We start from the raw sequence: 15,987 nt of genomic DNA on the forward strand, positions 1-15,987 counted from the left end.
TATTTAAGTTTGATTCTTCTCTTTTAAAACAGACAGCAAAAAATGAGGCATAAACCAACATTTTTAAGGAAAAATAAACAAAACCAACAAAACCAGCAATAATGTGAAGATTCATATTAGCAGCAATAGTGGCTTCTAAAGAAATTAGTAGAATTTCTCAGCCCATTCCACAATATTGCTTATTGCCAACAATAAAATAAAAGGTGCAAGAGAGCCAGATGGAGCTTGAAGAACTTTGATGAAAAGCAAATGGATAGGATTCCATATTCAAAGAGTAAAAAATGTGACTTATTAAAATTTTCCCCCTTGAACAGAAATGAAAAATGTTTCCTATAATTACCACTGTAGCTTGCTCTCTGAACTGCTCTACTACATGCATAGAAGGTGTGACAGGAGAGAAACTGTGCTTAATGATGGGGTTTGGTCTTTTGTGGACTTTGATTTTTAATGTTTTGCATGGAGAACCAGGAGAAGCATGGACTTGCACTTTCCAGTGGAAAAATGGTTGTTCCTTCAGAAAAGAAGCTCCACAAATTTTTGAGATATAAGACCTCTTATTATTTTGTCCATTTATTTTATTTTTCTGAGTTATCACACTGCCTCAACTTTTCAAGACAAATTTGTCAGAAAAGTTGGGCTACACACAACAGAACTCTACCTACACTGTTGCTGGTCTAGCTCTTCTCATCAACTGACAGTTCCATCCAACTGAATAAGTATTATTCCCTCACGGGAAATTCCCTCAGATAGACTAATCTTAGCAATAACCACCTTAGGTTGAACCTCCAGGAATGGACAAGAAAAATCAAAGAATTGTATAGACATATGCACCAGGAAACTATATAGCATTACTCTGAGTTTGTCTGGATGAAGTAATTACCAATTATGAATTATGAGTGATACAGAAATTATATGCAAACTGTATTTCCACAAAAAGCATCAACTGCCAGCACTGAATCAGCATTTTCCTTTTTTCACTTCCAGTCTTCCTTTGTGAATGCCACCTGGAAGGTATTACAAACATATCTTCCTGGTGGGAAGGGAAAAAGTGATTATGTGTAACTCTTGACAGAACACGGTATAAAACACAGGAGGCAGGAGGCAGAATATGTTAACATGATGGCTATGACATTATTTTCTTGTCATTTACAGAATGAGAATAGAAAAAAAAAATTAGTGTAGAAAACTTCAGTGAAAAAGTTGAGATTTATTAATGCAAACAAAAGTAAGGCCAAACTATTTTAGCTATGGAAATTCAAATATAGCTCTGTATCTCGCAGTGAAACTTTGCTACAGAAAACACCAAAGTTTTTATGGTTTTGGTTTGGTTTCTTTTGCAAAAGTAAATTACTTTTTTAAACAAAGAGAATTCAAAATCATTCCAGCAGTATTATTTCAATAATCAGGCCTTCCACAGGCATGGATATGTTCAATAAACGTCCAATTGAAAGGTAGCACTTGCACTTTTCTCCCAGTCTGGAACCCCTTCACTTTTAGCAAGAAGCAACTGTCTATTTTTTTCTATAACATTATATTAAAACTGTATTTCAAGAAAGGACCAAAACAAAAGGTGATAATAAAACAGAACTCACCACAACTCCAAACTGCTCTGGCTCAGACAAATTGTTATACTCATTCTTGAACTTGGACAATGCATTCAATTGTTCTTGTTCAGGGAGGTGTTTTATTAAATTCTATAAAGAAAAACAAAATAGCCTTAAAAATCTCAGATTCTGTGTTGCTTGTATTATTGTAAACAAATGAGTTTACATATGCATCATTACCATACACTCCTAAGACAACTCTTCCCTGAAGACACCAGAATGTACATAGCAACACACAAATTAAAGTAACTGAGTGTAAAAGGTAAGTGATACAATACTGCCAGCACCTGACACTGATTCTACAGACACTTCTTGTAGTCTTTTTTTTAAACTTTTTTTAAAGAAAATATGCTTGATAGGCACTTGTTCTGCAAACAGAACACTTCAAAGCAAACAGAACAAGAATTTCAAGTGTAACATAACCATCCAAAGGATGGCAAGAATTACTAATGCTAGATGAAAAGTATTTTGAAAAGAGTAATTTATTTTCTAGCATTTCAAAACAGAAGTTTAAACCCCTTATACTTACTTACTTACTTACACTACTATTTAGCCTGAAAACTTGCTAGAAGTAGTAAATCAGAAGTGAGATTCAGCTTCAGCTGAATTCAGAAGTCCATATGGGGTGGTTGGACACATATTTTTCTGGTTTTTAGTAGAACAGCAGTCATATGTATCCTTACCACTATTACATTTGGAAAATACTTTTGTAAAAAAGACTAAATTTATTAATTACGGATGAAGCTGTCCGGCACTAAATCAGTAACACTGAGCAAAAATGAAAGGGTACAAAGTGTAAAAAGATACATTTTAAATTAAAAACATAACACACCTATTTCTTTTTTTGATATGCAACACTCACATAAACACCTCTAAATATAACACGATTCCTTAATCTTTACTAAAACTAAAATGTTATTGTTTGATGCGGAAATAGTTTTCCTATGTAGAGAAACTGCCCACAAAACTTTCAAAAAACAAAAACAGTCAAGTGTTGGATGAGTATTTTCAATATTGAGCATCAGAAAATAAGAAAAAAAGCAACCAAAACTGAAGGAGCAGCTGATATCAAAGCAGCTTTTATGGTGTTCAAATAAAGCTTCTGAACAGCTACAGATGAAACACATTTTGAATATCAAACAGAGAATAAGCAGAAGAAAGAATTTTTACTGTTACAGGAAACATTTCAGTAATTAGTCAATGAGTTTTGGGATCACAACATGACTTTTGGAGGTTTTACATTTTTCAGCACTACATTTAATTTCTAAATGAAGCAGAGTGGGGGGAGGGGGATGGAGACAGATGGAGAGAAAATACATTTTATTTCTTAATCATAACAAGAGTTGGATTAAGGACAAATTTCCAACTTCAGAAACAGTGATATTAGGACACACTGAACAACACTTACAGCTAAACAAGAAAACCTGCTGAAAGCAAGAAATTCCTAGAAAGAAGTACCATACTGTCTAAGGTAACTTATATGAATGAAGAAAAATAGCCATATGGTTGCAAACCTATATATGCTTTCTGTCTTCTCAGAATGATGAAATACACAGAACATATTTTCATAGCATGGCCATAATGCATACTTGAAAAATATTTTGAAGGTAGAAATAGAGACAGACAGCTGGATACTTATTTAGTAACCTAAGTATATATGAAGGCAGATACCAACTTTTTGAAGCAACGAGGCACATGGTTCTACCACTTTCAAAGAAAGATGAGTGTCTTAAGTCCATTTTCAAGTTCGAACTCAGATAGTCCCTTTTCAGTTATTATAGGGTTGTTTTACCCAGAAACTAGCAACTTGGATGAAATCATTGGATAAATATTATTACATCCAAACTTTCAAACTAAATTTGAAGCCTAAGTTCTACTGAGTTTTCCACCTGATTTAGGTCTTCAAGTGATTAATCACTTGGCAAAAACATGCTGTCTATATTCCTGAGTGATTTATATGACTGTGCTTGTACAGGATATTGTGAGCATGATCATTTGTATTCCCTTCCACTGACTTTTACACAATCACAGCAGCTGCTAACATTACTGTACACTTGAAGGATATAATTTCTCACTTTTGGCTCTTCAACTTCTCTTACCCTTTTCTTAAATAAAATTGTTCACTCTCCTCCAAAAGCAAACACAAAAGGGCTCAACCACTGTCAAAATCACTTTGGACTCAATTTTGATGCCACCTACATAGGGAGGTTACTGGATACAATGACTTTCAACATACTTTACTGCTAATACCAGTTAATAGAGCCAAAAGATTATCAGCGGAGTGTCAAAAAGTTATCTCCTATTATATTGTTACTGCATAGCTCCAGTGGGCTAGGGTGTGTTAGATATTTTAAATATATGGAAAATTAGGCATTCTTTATCCCAAGGCATATACAATTATAATGAAAACAACTGTCCACAGAAGAAATTAAAAATAATGATAGAAAAACAAAAAAAATTATCCATGAAAATAAATTTTCTCAGCTTACTGCAACTTCACATAGAAGTTAATTAACTATCATTAATTAACTACCCATTAATGGTTTGATGATTTTTTTCCCCTGGAGCCTAAATGCAAAAATAAGTTTTGCCTTCTTTAAATAATACACACAGAAATTATCAAAATGACAGTTTTTCATAATCTTGATATATAGTATTTATTTATACAGGTTGCTTCCTATTATTGTTGAGGACCTAATTTTTCTAACAAGATAAATTTTAACCATTGAAAACAGATCAAATAGCATGAGAGAGTCTCAGAGCAAGCATGGACTATCTGAGAGTTCAAGCTGAACATAACAGCAGAGCATATTCCATCCCTCAGTTTTTCATGCTACCGTAGAGAATTTCTACTATTATACCAAATAAAATAAAGATACACATCACGCTGCTCTTGAGCATGAAGAAAACCTTGAAAAAGTGATCTAAGTGCAAACTAGACTAAAAAAAACCAATTTAGAAGTGTAAACTATGTTCATCCTAATAACCTTAAAGTAATAGTTTCAGTGCCAATATTAACTGCATCATTGAACAAAAGAATAAGAATTATACAATGACTATATATACTGTCACTGGAGATGATGGTTCATGCTTGCTCCTTCAAATATTCAAGAGAAACATCTCATTCTTCAATGAAGAAGGGAAAGTGAACTCCAAATAGCTGAAGAGAGATTAAATATCTTTGAAATCCAAGTGACAAGGAGAGGGCAAAACTGCATGCAGGAAGAAAAATGGCATGCTTAGCATTGCACAGCCTCCTCAGTAGGATGTTGTTTTGACATTCTGATATGGTGGAAATTTATTTTGTAGGAAAACCATACAAATACAGATTTGACTTGTTCTGACCTCTGAATACCAGCTGCTATGTGTTGCAGTACAAGCCACATCTGAATTTCAGTAAGCCTTAATGTAAACCTAATTTTATGATCCTAATACCTGTATTTGTTATAACTAATCAACATTCCAGCAAAAAGAGTATGTTTCTAAAAAACCAATCTACCTTCAACTTTCTTTCATGTTTCAATAGGGACTGGTACCCAAGTCTGTAACACACTTTTAAGTATGCTGAAGAGATTAGCAATCTAAAACTTCCACCACATTACCAGTAGATAGATAGTAATTATCAATTATTGATATATTATGTTTTGACATTATGAGCCACAACAGCAATAATTTGAAGTTGATCACAGTATGCCAGAGTCATGTTCAAAAGACAGATAATTCTTTCAAAGACAGATCTTTTCAAATTTACTGATGCCCATCAAGATGACTCAGGAATATGGCACATGACAGGCAAGGACAGACTGAAAGAAGTCAGTTTGTGGAACTCCAGGAAAGCAAGCCTCACAGGCACTTAAATGTGTGCAGATACCCAATAGAGGGTACAAAGAAGGTGCAATTAAGTTCCTCTTGGAGCTGTGCAATAGAAGACCAAGGTCACAAGTTATAACAATAAAGATTCCAGTTAGATAAACAAAGAAACATTTTCCACCACATGTGTTCCATACTGGAAAAGGTGTCCAGAAAGCCTATGGGGTCTCCAGCCTTGGAGATACTAAAAACTTGATGGAAAAGGCCCTGATCAAACTTTCTAGTTGACCTGGCTTTGAGCAGAGCCTTGGCTCAAATGGCTTCAAGACACCCCTTCCAAATTATTTTTTCCATGGCTCTAAAATGATTCATTTGTACATACTTCATTAAATCTTCAGCTTTTCAACCCTAGAATATCACTGTATATAGAACTTCCATTTTCCTTTGGCTCCACATAAGAGTCATACTAGCTTTGTGTTTTAAAAAAACAATATTGAAAGGGAAGACACTACCTAAATAAATTCCAAGGAAGAGAAGCAGTGAATGCTGTAAATGCCCTAGGGCAAGATATTGGATTGCTATGGCTCTAACAAAAAAAAACCCCACCCAAACTAAACAAACAAAACAGAGATTTGTGCAGATAAGACAGAGGTAAAAACAAGGCAAAGGAAAAATTGATAAGTAGGGAAGAAACAAAACATCATACGTACCCAAGAAAAAGTCTCTATTTAGGTGGGGACAATATGGAAAATTGAGAATATAAATTCAGCTGTGTCATAGTTTAATCCCATCCAGCAACTAAGTCCCAAGCAGGCACTTGCTCACTCTCCCCACAGCGGGATCAGGAAGAGATTGGAAGGGTAAAAGCCAGAAAACTCATGGGATGAGATAAAACCATGCACACAAGCAAAGCAAAGCAAGGAATTAATTCACTGGTTCCCATGGGCAGGGAGGTATTTTCTGCCATCTTCAGGAGAGCAGGGCCCCATCGTGTGCAATGGTGACTTGAAAAAATAAACACCACCACTCCATCCCACTTCCTTCTTCTTCCCCCCAGCTTATATACTTATCATGATTCCATACGGTCTGGAATGTCCCTTTGGTCGGTTTGGGTCACCTGTCGGTGTCCCCTCCCAACCTCCCAGGCACCCTTAGCTCCCTCACTAGCGGGGCAGTATGAACAGAAGAAAAGGCCTTGGCTCTGTGTTAGCCCTGCTAGTATTAACAAAAACATCTCTCTATTATCAACCCTGTGTTCAGTACAAATCCAAAACACAGCCCCGCACCAGCCACTGTGAAAAAACTTAATCCCAGTCAAAAACAACACAAATTACTTTTGTAAAAATATCAGCATTACAATTTAAAAAAAAATCTACAGTTCATAGGACAAGAAGATTCTTGCAGTGATTCATTAGCCAAAAGTTTACATTAAGAGGCTTTTTTAGCTACAGGTTTCTATTTACTGAGAAGCTTCTCTTGAAATATTGGGATCTTAAGTGTCATTTTTGTTACCTGAATCATGGACTCTGAGAGCTGTGTTTCATCTACTTCCAATATCATCATTTTGATCTCTTCATAAGGCACTCGGAAAGATCCAAGGAAAATTGCTAAAACGAAGATTCCACAAATAATGAAGAAAGCAAGACAACAACTATCTTGCTTCTACTTAAAAAACAGCAGCAAAACAGGTCATACCATCTTCAGATTAACAAAGACTATGTCAAGTAATATAGGTAAGAGATAATTTTTAATGTATTTTTAATTACTGTTCTCTTTCAATTCCAGCCTTCTCCATATCCATTTGTTATGTACAACATCCAGCATCACAGAAGACTTCCGTAAGTGGTCAGAGACAGTCTACTCTGCAGAAGAATCACTACTATTACAGTATTTTGTGCTGAGGTGACAATTACAACTTTTTTCAACAGTCTTGTCAGAGCTTTCCCTTGAAGAAGCACCATGACAAACCAAAACCACAGAACCAGAAAACAAAATGCTCCTATAAGCACTCTTTATTTATTCACCATAATCCAATTATTTCTTATTTAATCTCTGATGGCATTTAGGAATCTATTCTTCCTAGCACTTCTCTCCACCAAAACTTTATCTTCTTTTTTTGCATACTATTCCATAGTACCAAGTATGGCCTACTTTCTATAAAGGTCATGAGATGGCCAGACATCCTGCATACATTATCATCCTTCTTTTTGGGGAAATTCAGGGGAAGGGGGGTAGCCAGTATTCCTTGATGAATATATTGGACATACAAACAGATTAGATACATAGCTGTATGCTTGCACTTCAATATATACAGCCTTGAACAGGAATAATCTTTAACTGCTTCTGGGGTCTGCTTAAGTGCTTCGGCTGTATCAACTCACATGCTTGGGCTTAAAAACAACATCCACATATTTAAACACATTTTAAACAAGAAGTGGTTACCTGGAAATCAGACAACAGAGAAAGACACTTTTATGGAACGTTTGTATATTACTTTCTGGGGAAAAAAAAAAAACCAGAATCTACTTACACAGATTCTGTGCAATCTTAGGATCCAAAACTTTTAATTCTTTGATTCGCTTCTTAATGGATTTTTTTTCTTCAAAATCCTCCTCCTCTCTTTTTGCTGCCAAAGTAAACACAAATATAATCATGGTTAATTCTTAATATTTAGAAAAACATTCATGAATTCAGAAAGCATATTTGCTATCAAGCATAGTCAATTTACAGAGAAAAGATGATAGAAAACAGACAAAATATAGAGAGGTTTTGCATGTATTGCTTGTATTCCAAGACTTTTGCTCTTCAGTCAAATTTGTCAGCTTGTTAGCCTTCTAGATTTTTTTTTTAATATATATGACATGAATAAACATGCTAATGTTAATTGTACAAATTCAGTCATATTTAAAATATCATGCAACATGCTCCAGTTAACCTGGCCAGGCTAGGACTATGAACTATATTTTAACAATAACAAATCTTAAAAAACATGGCAATACGTCTCAACACTGAGACATTTATCTATTTTTGTGATTGCTTTTGTCTAACTATATGCACTAAAATTATCAAAAGCCACTGGCTTATTAAAAAATTAACATTACCTTAGGATATATATGAGTTGTTATATACCTATACAGCATAAAGAGATATAGATATATAGATGTATTTTCCTTCCCCCCTCAAAAAGATGTATTTTTAAATATGTGATGGAATCACATTATTAAAAATACCACAAAGAAAAAGTGACTTTATAAACATATATTAACATTGCTGGAGATTTTGGCTTATTCTTTCTTTTCAGAAAATAATTCATACAGATAGGATCTCCCGAATACACTGTGTAAGCTGAACTTATTTCTCATTATTCACACATTGTCATAAGAATTTCACTTAAAATAACAACATAGGCTTGATAAGGTATTAGTAGCAATTATTATGCAAACAAACTAAGAAGCAAAAACCACACAAATCTTTCCTTAAATACAATCTGGTTGTACTCCTTTTTTAACTTCTCCTTCTTCTTCCCCCCAGAACAAATCTTCACTGTCAAATGTTATTTACCAAATGTATTGCTACTGTTTATCTAATTCTGTATACTGTTTCACAAATGAAATTAGTTTCCAAGCTTTTACAGTATGATTGCTCCAAATTAAGTTATACGTGCTTCAAATATTTGAGAGTAGAATATATGCTACAATAATATAATGTGCTACTGACTTCTGAAGGAGATAGATATAGATGAGAAGTCCTGTCAAGGAGACATAGGATTAAAATTTCTAGCTCAGTGATGATCCTTGAGAAAACTAGACATAAACATGAATTATTAAGAGGATTTCCCTAAGCTGAAATTAATTCTGAAAATGTTAAGAGAGATATTTAGGAGCTACATCATTCTTAAAAAATGCTTTTCTAAGCACAATAAATTTTGCCAAGGATTGGGACACAGACTAAATGACCTCTTGAGGTCTTTGAGCTTTGTTATCTAGGATACAACCGAAGAGATAAGGACTTCAAGACCTCACACAGGGACTGAAGAAACAGATTCAAGTCCCTTCCGAGTAGGTAGAGACACAAATTTGAACCATCTTCTAAATCACTTTTGATACTCTACATCTGCTAGGCAGCATGATGCTCCTGAGGACGTGCCACAGTGCAGAAAGGAACCTGTATTTTGCACAAATGAAATCACTAAGCTAAGACATAAAGCAGTCCTTAGAAGAAGGGCTGATATCCAGGGTCCTGGAAAATGGGTTACAAAGCCACAATCCTCCTCTTTTGTCTGTTTCCACTCTACCCACAAAACCACTTGGCCTTCAAATTCTTTTAGCACAGATTTAACAGAATGGTTAGCACTCTCCTGTACCAGGAAAAACTACACACCCTGCTTACTCCACATGTGACAGCAAAAGTAGGTTTTCACCACCAATGTGAGAACTCTGTAGCCTGGGTTCCAAAGGAATAGAATGACATTAAAGCTACTGGATAAAAAGAAGGTTACCACTAAAGGTGCACTTTTTCTGATTATGCTGGAAAAAGAGCCCTTACTGAACCCAGAAGGGTATGTCAAGGGGCTACAGTTCCCAGAACCACGTGACTGTTTTCTCCAGCAGTTACACATTTTAAGAGACCTCTCAAATTTCTTAACTTCTTCAGCTACACACTGAAAATGGTGACTCTTAAAAACATGACTTTTGAGTTGCCTCAGTCTTGTCAACACTAGAATTGCAGATTCCACTAGAAGACCTATAGATTCCTGTAGTACAGGTTCCAATAAATTTTCATGCCTTAACGAAAATACAGTAAAATGCTTTATAGCTACCTTGGAACTTTGCAAAAACTTTACAAGAAAGAAAATAATTTCCTTTGTAGTTACAATAAAAAGAAGTTAAATTATCTAAATTTATTAATTCGCTTAAACTTATCCTGACAGCCTCAAACTGGACACTAATAGGGGCAGAAATAGAAAAAAAAAAAAAAGTTTGCTTCTTCCAGCACTAGAAAGCAAAATTTATTCATTACAAGTCTTAGAGATAATACAGAGATACACAAACATGCAAAAAAAATTTAACAGTTAAACATGCACCACTTCATCCCCTACTTAAATCAAGAAACAATGCTGCAAATGAAGTGGCTATTAATAGCCTCGGGAATTTTCACCCAGGAGCGGGTTATGCACAATGCTACATAGCACTACTTAAGGCATCGCAACACTAAGAAAAAACATGTAAGCATAGAACGTATCTACTCTAGGAAACTCATGCAGAAATTGTATGCAGAGTTCTACAATTATGCAACAAACTAAATTACTGCAAACTTACATGATACTTCTTCAGCAGAATTCAGGTCATGTCCTTATGTAGTTGGCAGCAGTAAGAAGCAAAGGATGCATATTACTTTTCTTGCTGGTTTGAATTGTTGTGCTTCCCACTGAAAACTCTGATACCTCCTACTGCTTCTAGAAATTTTTACCTCCTTTGCTAATGTCCTGGTTTCAGCCAAGGACACCAATAATTTTTTACAAGAGCCATGAGGGGGTGAAGGCTGGAGCCATGTGGGCATGGCCAAGACACTGTGCTATTCGATCCCATCTCACCTCATGGCCAGAGAGGAGGAAAATGGGTCTCTCTCTTGCTTCCTGGAAAAGAGGGGGAAGGAGGGAGCACTCCTTTTCCATGGGACCAAGCAACAAATGGAATGGTGGGCTAACACTGGTCCCGACCAGATGGTCTGTCTGCCATGTTTTTCATTGTCTTGGGCTCAGGGGAAAAACATGGGGGCAGATGGCCTGTCCACCATTTTGTTCACTGTCCCAGTCAGTGAGCAATTTTTACCTGCAAATCAATCTCTTTGTGTAAACTTTTGTTATTAATATTGTTGCTGCTACTGTTCTTATCTCACTGCTGGTTCCAGCAAATTGCTTTTATCTCAACCCATGATCTCTGCGTTTATCTCCCACTGAAGGTGGCAGGGGGGCACTAAATGAGGGAGTGCCGCTCCTAAACCATGACACATGGCAAAAAAAAAAAGCCCCCAAAATCCCAATAAACATAACTATTCTCTATTTCCATCAAGAAAAAAAGGAAAAAGTCCCACAGCAGAGGGGAATGAATAGAAATATCTGAACAGGTGAAGTAAGAATCTAGACTAAAAGGAAATCAAAGAAAATAGCAGTCAAATTTTCATTTGTGGAGAGTACTGGAATAGAGGGGAAAGTATACAGAAGAAAGAAAATGGGAACATCTGCTTACAGTGGAAAAAAAGAAAGCAGCCTAGTGGGAGCGGGCAGCTGCAGAAAGGAGGAGACTTGAAGGAAATAGATGTGAGATGTTACCATGCTAATGAGAGAAGAATCAAATCAGGGGATCACAAAATACACAGACAGTTCTCACGGCCCTTGAAGTTTGACCTTACTAAACCATTAACTTTTTCAAAATTACATTTTTTTTAAGCTATTATTCAACAGAAAATCACACAGCCTTTAAAGTTCTGTCTGTACACTAAATCTATCCCACTGTGGAACATACACATGGCCCTAGCATTTGAGCTGGACAATATTTCATCAGTAGTACCTCACCAGATGCTCCTGCTCTGCCCTCAGGCTGAGAATCAAAGTGCTAGAGCACTTTGAAACACACAGAATGCACCCCCCCACCCTTAGCAGTTCCTCTTCACACCCCACATCCTTATTAACAAGACTCTAAAATTAACAGATGTGGTTGCTAACATACACACACACAAATACCTCAGAGGAGTTTTAGATACTGGACAGATTGCTTTTACTATCTCCTTCAAATTCAGATCCATATACACATTCAAATGTAGTCAACTACCTCCATCTGTGGCAATGACCTGACTGAAATTAAGGTCCTGAAAAGAGTGGTGACAGGACTGTTTTACAAATATTTCAGTCGGAAGCCTACAGAATAGCACTTCATAACACTGCGGACTAGATCCTATGGAGCTACTCTGTAGAACTCTGAAACAATTACATTCTTGGTAGGTGCCACTGAAATAATCTACATTCATGAATTGCAATACACATTTCTATTTCTGCCACAGGCCTTGATATAATCTGTTACCCACAATCTTTATACGAAAAATCGCATCTGTGCATCTGTATGCTAAAGAAAAAAAATCCTCTAAAATACATCATCCTTGTGAAAAAACCCAGAGCAAAATACCCTTGAAATACAAGCTTCAAAAGGAATATATCCAAACATTTAGATCTGAACACTTATTATTAAAAGTCTGAATTCCTGTTTCAGGTGAAACTTGAAAACTATGTTACACAGAACATTCAGTGGAGTTATTTCATCACTAAGTGGAGTAATTTGGTCACTAAGTAACAGAGCATACAGAAGATTACACATGACCTTACACTCTTCCTAGCCTCTTAGCTAAGACAACAGTCATCTTGCATTCTCTCTTCACTGAAAAATGAAAGAACAAGCCTGGGGTCACAGACTCAAAGGATGTACCTATACCGAGTGTCATTATGAAAGCAGATGCCTACTTCATCTGTATAGAACTCTAATTCTTAAAAGTAAATGATATCTTGTGTCCCATATATCAGGGTATTCAACTGAAAAACCTGCAGTCTTTATCTCCCAGACGTTATCTGGAATCAAAGGAACAGATTTTTAATAGAAAATGAGGTTGTAGCTAAATAACAAATCCTGCAGAACTTAGTTATTCAAGGCTAAAATGTGGAGTACCTTGGTACAAACCCCTATTGAGGTTGGAAGTGACTTCTGGAGGTCATTTGGTCCAACGCCCTTACTCACCCACGGCTATCTATAGCCAGGTGCTCAGCACTGTATTCAGGTGGCTTTTGAATACCCCCAGGGATGGAAGGAGAGGCCAAAACCTCTGTGGGCATTCTCTGCCAATGCTCAGTCTCCCTCACAGTAACAAGAAAGCGGCTTGTGATGTTCAGGAGGAACCATCTGTGTTTCAGTTCACGCCCACTTCCTCTTGTCCTGTCACTGGGCACTACTGAGAAGTGTATGACTCCATCCTCTGCACCCTCCCTTCAGGTATTTATGTAAACTGGCAAGACCCTCCCGAGCCTCCCCTTCTCCATGGTAAACAATCGCTCAGCTTTTCCACACAGGAAGGAGGCTTCAGTACCTTCACCATCTTCATGACCCTTTGTTGGACTTATTCCAGTATGTCCATGTCTCTCTTTTACTGGGGAGCCATCCCATAGTATGACATGCAACAAAAAAAAGCAAACCTTTAGTCTCAAAAGGAAAAAAAAAAAAAAAAAAAAAAAAAAGGCTACCAGGAAGCCCATTACCTAGACCATGATACTACACAGATGCCATCAGCTCCACTTACACATTTCATATTGATTTGTTCACCAGCACAGTTATTTGTGACAATCTGCTTCACAATATGAAAGAAATTGTGAACTAGATCGAAGTCATTTTACAATACCATTGAAAATACCTCCTTTCTTTTTTTTTTAATAAAAACAAGGATAAAGTGAAGTTAGAAGGCATAGCCAGCGGAAGAAGGAAGAATGCCTGAACCCTGAAAGACCAGGAAGCTTCCTACCATCAAGATTTAGCTGTTTGGGCCTTACAAAGCTGATCCATTACTTGTCAAAGGCATCAAAAGCTGAGTAACAGAACTGAGTGCACTTGTACCTGAAGTAAGCACAGTTGATTCAAGAAACACCACAACATTAGTGATTGTAAATTAGAATGGCAACTGTTCACCTCCACTATTTGGTGTCCCGTAGATGCCTTTCAGACACTGTCAAATTCCAGAGCAAAATCTTTTCATTTAATAATCCTGGACAGATTGTCCTTTCACGCATTTGTGTAATTGCTTTTTAAACCTAATAAATTTTAAACATTGAGTCCTTCGCATGGAGCTCCAATTCTTAATCATGCATTGTACAAAGAAAGACTTTATTTTTATAATCTTGATCAGTTTTGCTGTACCTCTACTATACTTTTTATTAGTAAGAGGAAAGGAAACCACACAAAGTATGCATGATGTGGGCACAGCTTGAACTTTCACAGTGACACTTTTATTTATTGTCTTCCTTTCCTAACAGTTCCCAAAAACCTATTTTGCCAGTGTATCAGTTATTTATTTATTAACTAATTCTGCCATTTATCAATGATTATCTATAATATGTCCACCACTGGTATCAAGTTCAGCAATTGTAGATATTCAAGCCTTTTTAAAATCTGTCATCACATTTGTCACCTTGCTTCCTTTCCTCTGATGTTGGCAGAAGTTCAAGTAATAGTTTACACAGCACAGTTCATAGCTCAGCTGTTTCATCCTTCAGTTCCCTTAGAAGTCCAGGGTGAATACCAGCTGGTCTTAGCAATCTGTTACTGTCCACTTTATTGATCTATTCTAAAGCTTCCTCTACTGACCATGGAAGCTGTGCTTCTTTCTTCAATGTGGTGACCCCCCAAAGTCCAGCTTGGAGGTAAATTCATTACTGGTCAAACAGAAATAATTCTGAGCTTCAGCATTTGGAAGCAGGTAAAAAGGGGTGTTACTCTTTTTTTTTTCTTTGGAAGGCAGATATGAAGCAGTAAATCACACTTATGTATAGCATTTTTATTAAGTCTTTATCCATGCTCAAAATTCAATAGTAAGAAAATTTTAACGCCTTAGCTCTAAATCAGTAAAGCACTTACAATCAGAAACCTACTGAAGTCCTCAGAATTAAAATACAAGCATATACTCTTAAGTGAAACCTGCATGAAAAAGAGTCACTCAAAGATGTGGCTTCTGCTGCTTATAGATTTTACGTAGGATCTGTTAAATATGTTTCATATGCTGCAGTCTCTGTATTTCCTTAACTACAGTCTGGGGTTTTTTTCAGGTGAGTCTACTAGTTAACTTTTTTAAAGCTTTTAATGAAGAATTCATTACTTTATTTGATATCAAAACTCTTTAAACTTCACTAAATAGCTTCTAGAAGCTGGACATGGCTTGTTTCTGGACCAAGTCCAATGTACAAGCTAATTTTAATTCTTATTACTGCGCAAGTTTTGAAAACGTTGGTATTTATTATTTATTTACAAGAATAAGTAGAATCTTTTTCCTTTTTATAACTTAATTCACTACACTGTCAAAATTGCTTCATCATAATCTTAACTTTCAATTTAATATAGATGTTTCCAGCCCTTGAGTTTCAAAGACTAGAAGTCTTTGAACATATAGTAATTCAAGTTTTTTCACCTTTGGAGAAGGACTTGGGGGTGCTGGTAGATGAATGACTGGACCTGACCTGGCAATGTGCACTTGTGGCCCAGAAATCCATCCACATCCTGGGCTGCAGCAAAAGCAGCACGGTCAGCCGATTGAGGGAGGTAATTCTGCCCCTCTACTCTGCCCTGCTGAAATGCCATCTGGAGTGCTGCATCCAGCTCTGGGGTCCCCAGCACAGGAAAGACATGGACTTCTTGGACCAGATCCAGAGAAAGGCCACAAAAACAATCAGAGAGCTGGAGCACTTCTCCTATGAATACAGGCTGAGAGGGCTGGGCTTGTTTATCTTGGAGAAGAGAAACCTCCAGGGAGACCTGTTACAGTGCAG

At 36.5% G+C, this 15,987-nt stretch overlaps 1 protein-coding gene across 4 annotated transcripts in view; it reads right to left on the reverse strand.

Annotated features, from left to right (window-relative positions):
* Positions 1–15,987, reverse strand: part of DIAPH3 (diaphanous related formin 3) — a 210,119-nt gene that overhangs the window by 112,857 nt on the left and 81,275 nt on the right. For 3 of the 4 annotated variants that reach the window (XM_048295463.1, XM_048295461.1, XM_048295464.1), the window contains 4 exons: positions 10,733–10,765; positions 7,945–8,040; positions 6,927–7,021; positions 1,593–1,694 (listed from right to left, as the gene is read on the reverse strand). In XM_048295463.1, the coding sequence (XP_048151420.1) occupies positions 1,593–1,694; positions 6,927–7,021; positions 7,945–8,040; positions 10,733–10,765 (326 nt within the window). The remainder of the gene's footprint in view (positions 1–1,592; positions 1,695–6,926; positions 7,022–7,944; positions 8,041–10,732; positions 10,766–15,987) is intronic. The other variant, XM_048295462.1, reaches the window with a different exon arrangement.

This window comes from Corvus hawaiiensis, chromosome 2, assembly GCF_020740725.1.
Source record: "Corvus hawaiiensis isolate bCorHaw1 chromosome 2, bCorHaw1.pri.cur, whole genome shotgun sequence".
NCBI lineage: Eukaryota > Metazoa > Chordata > Aves > Passeriformes > Corvidae > Corvus > Corvus hawaiiensis.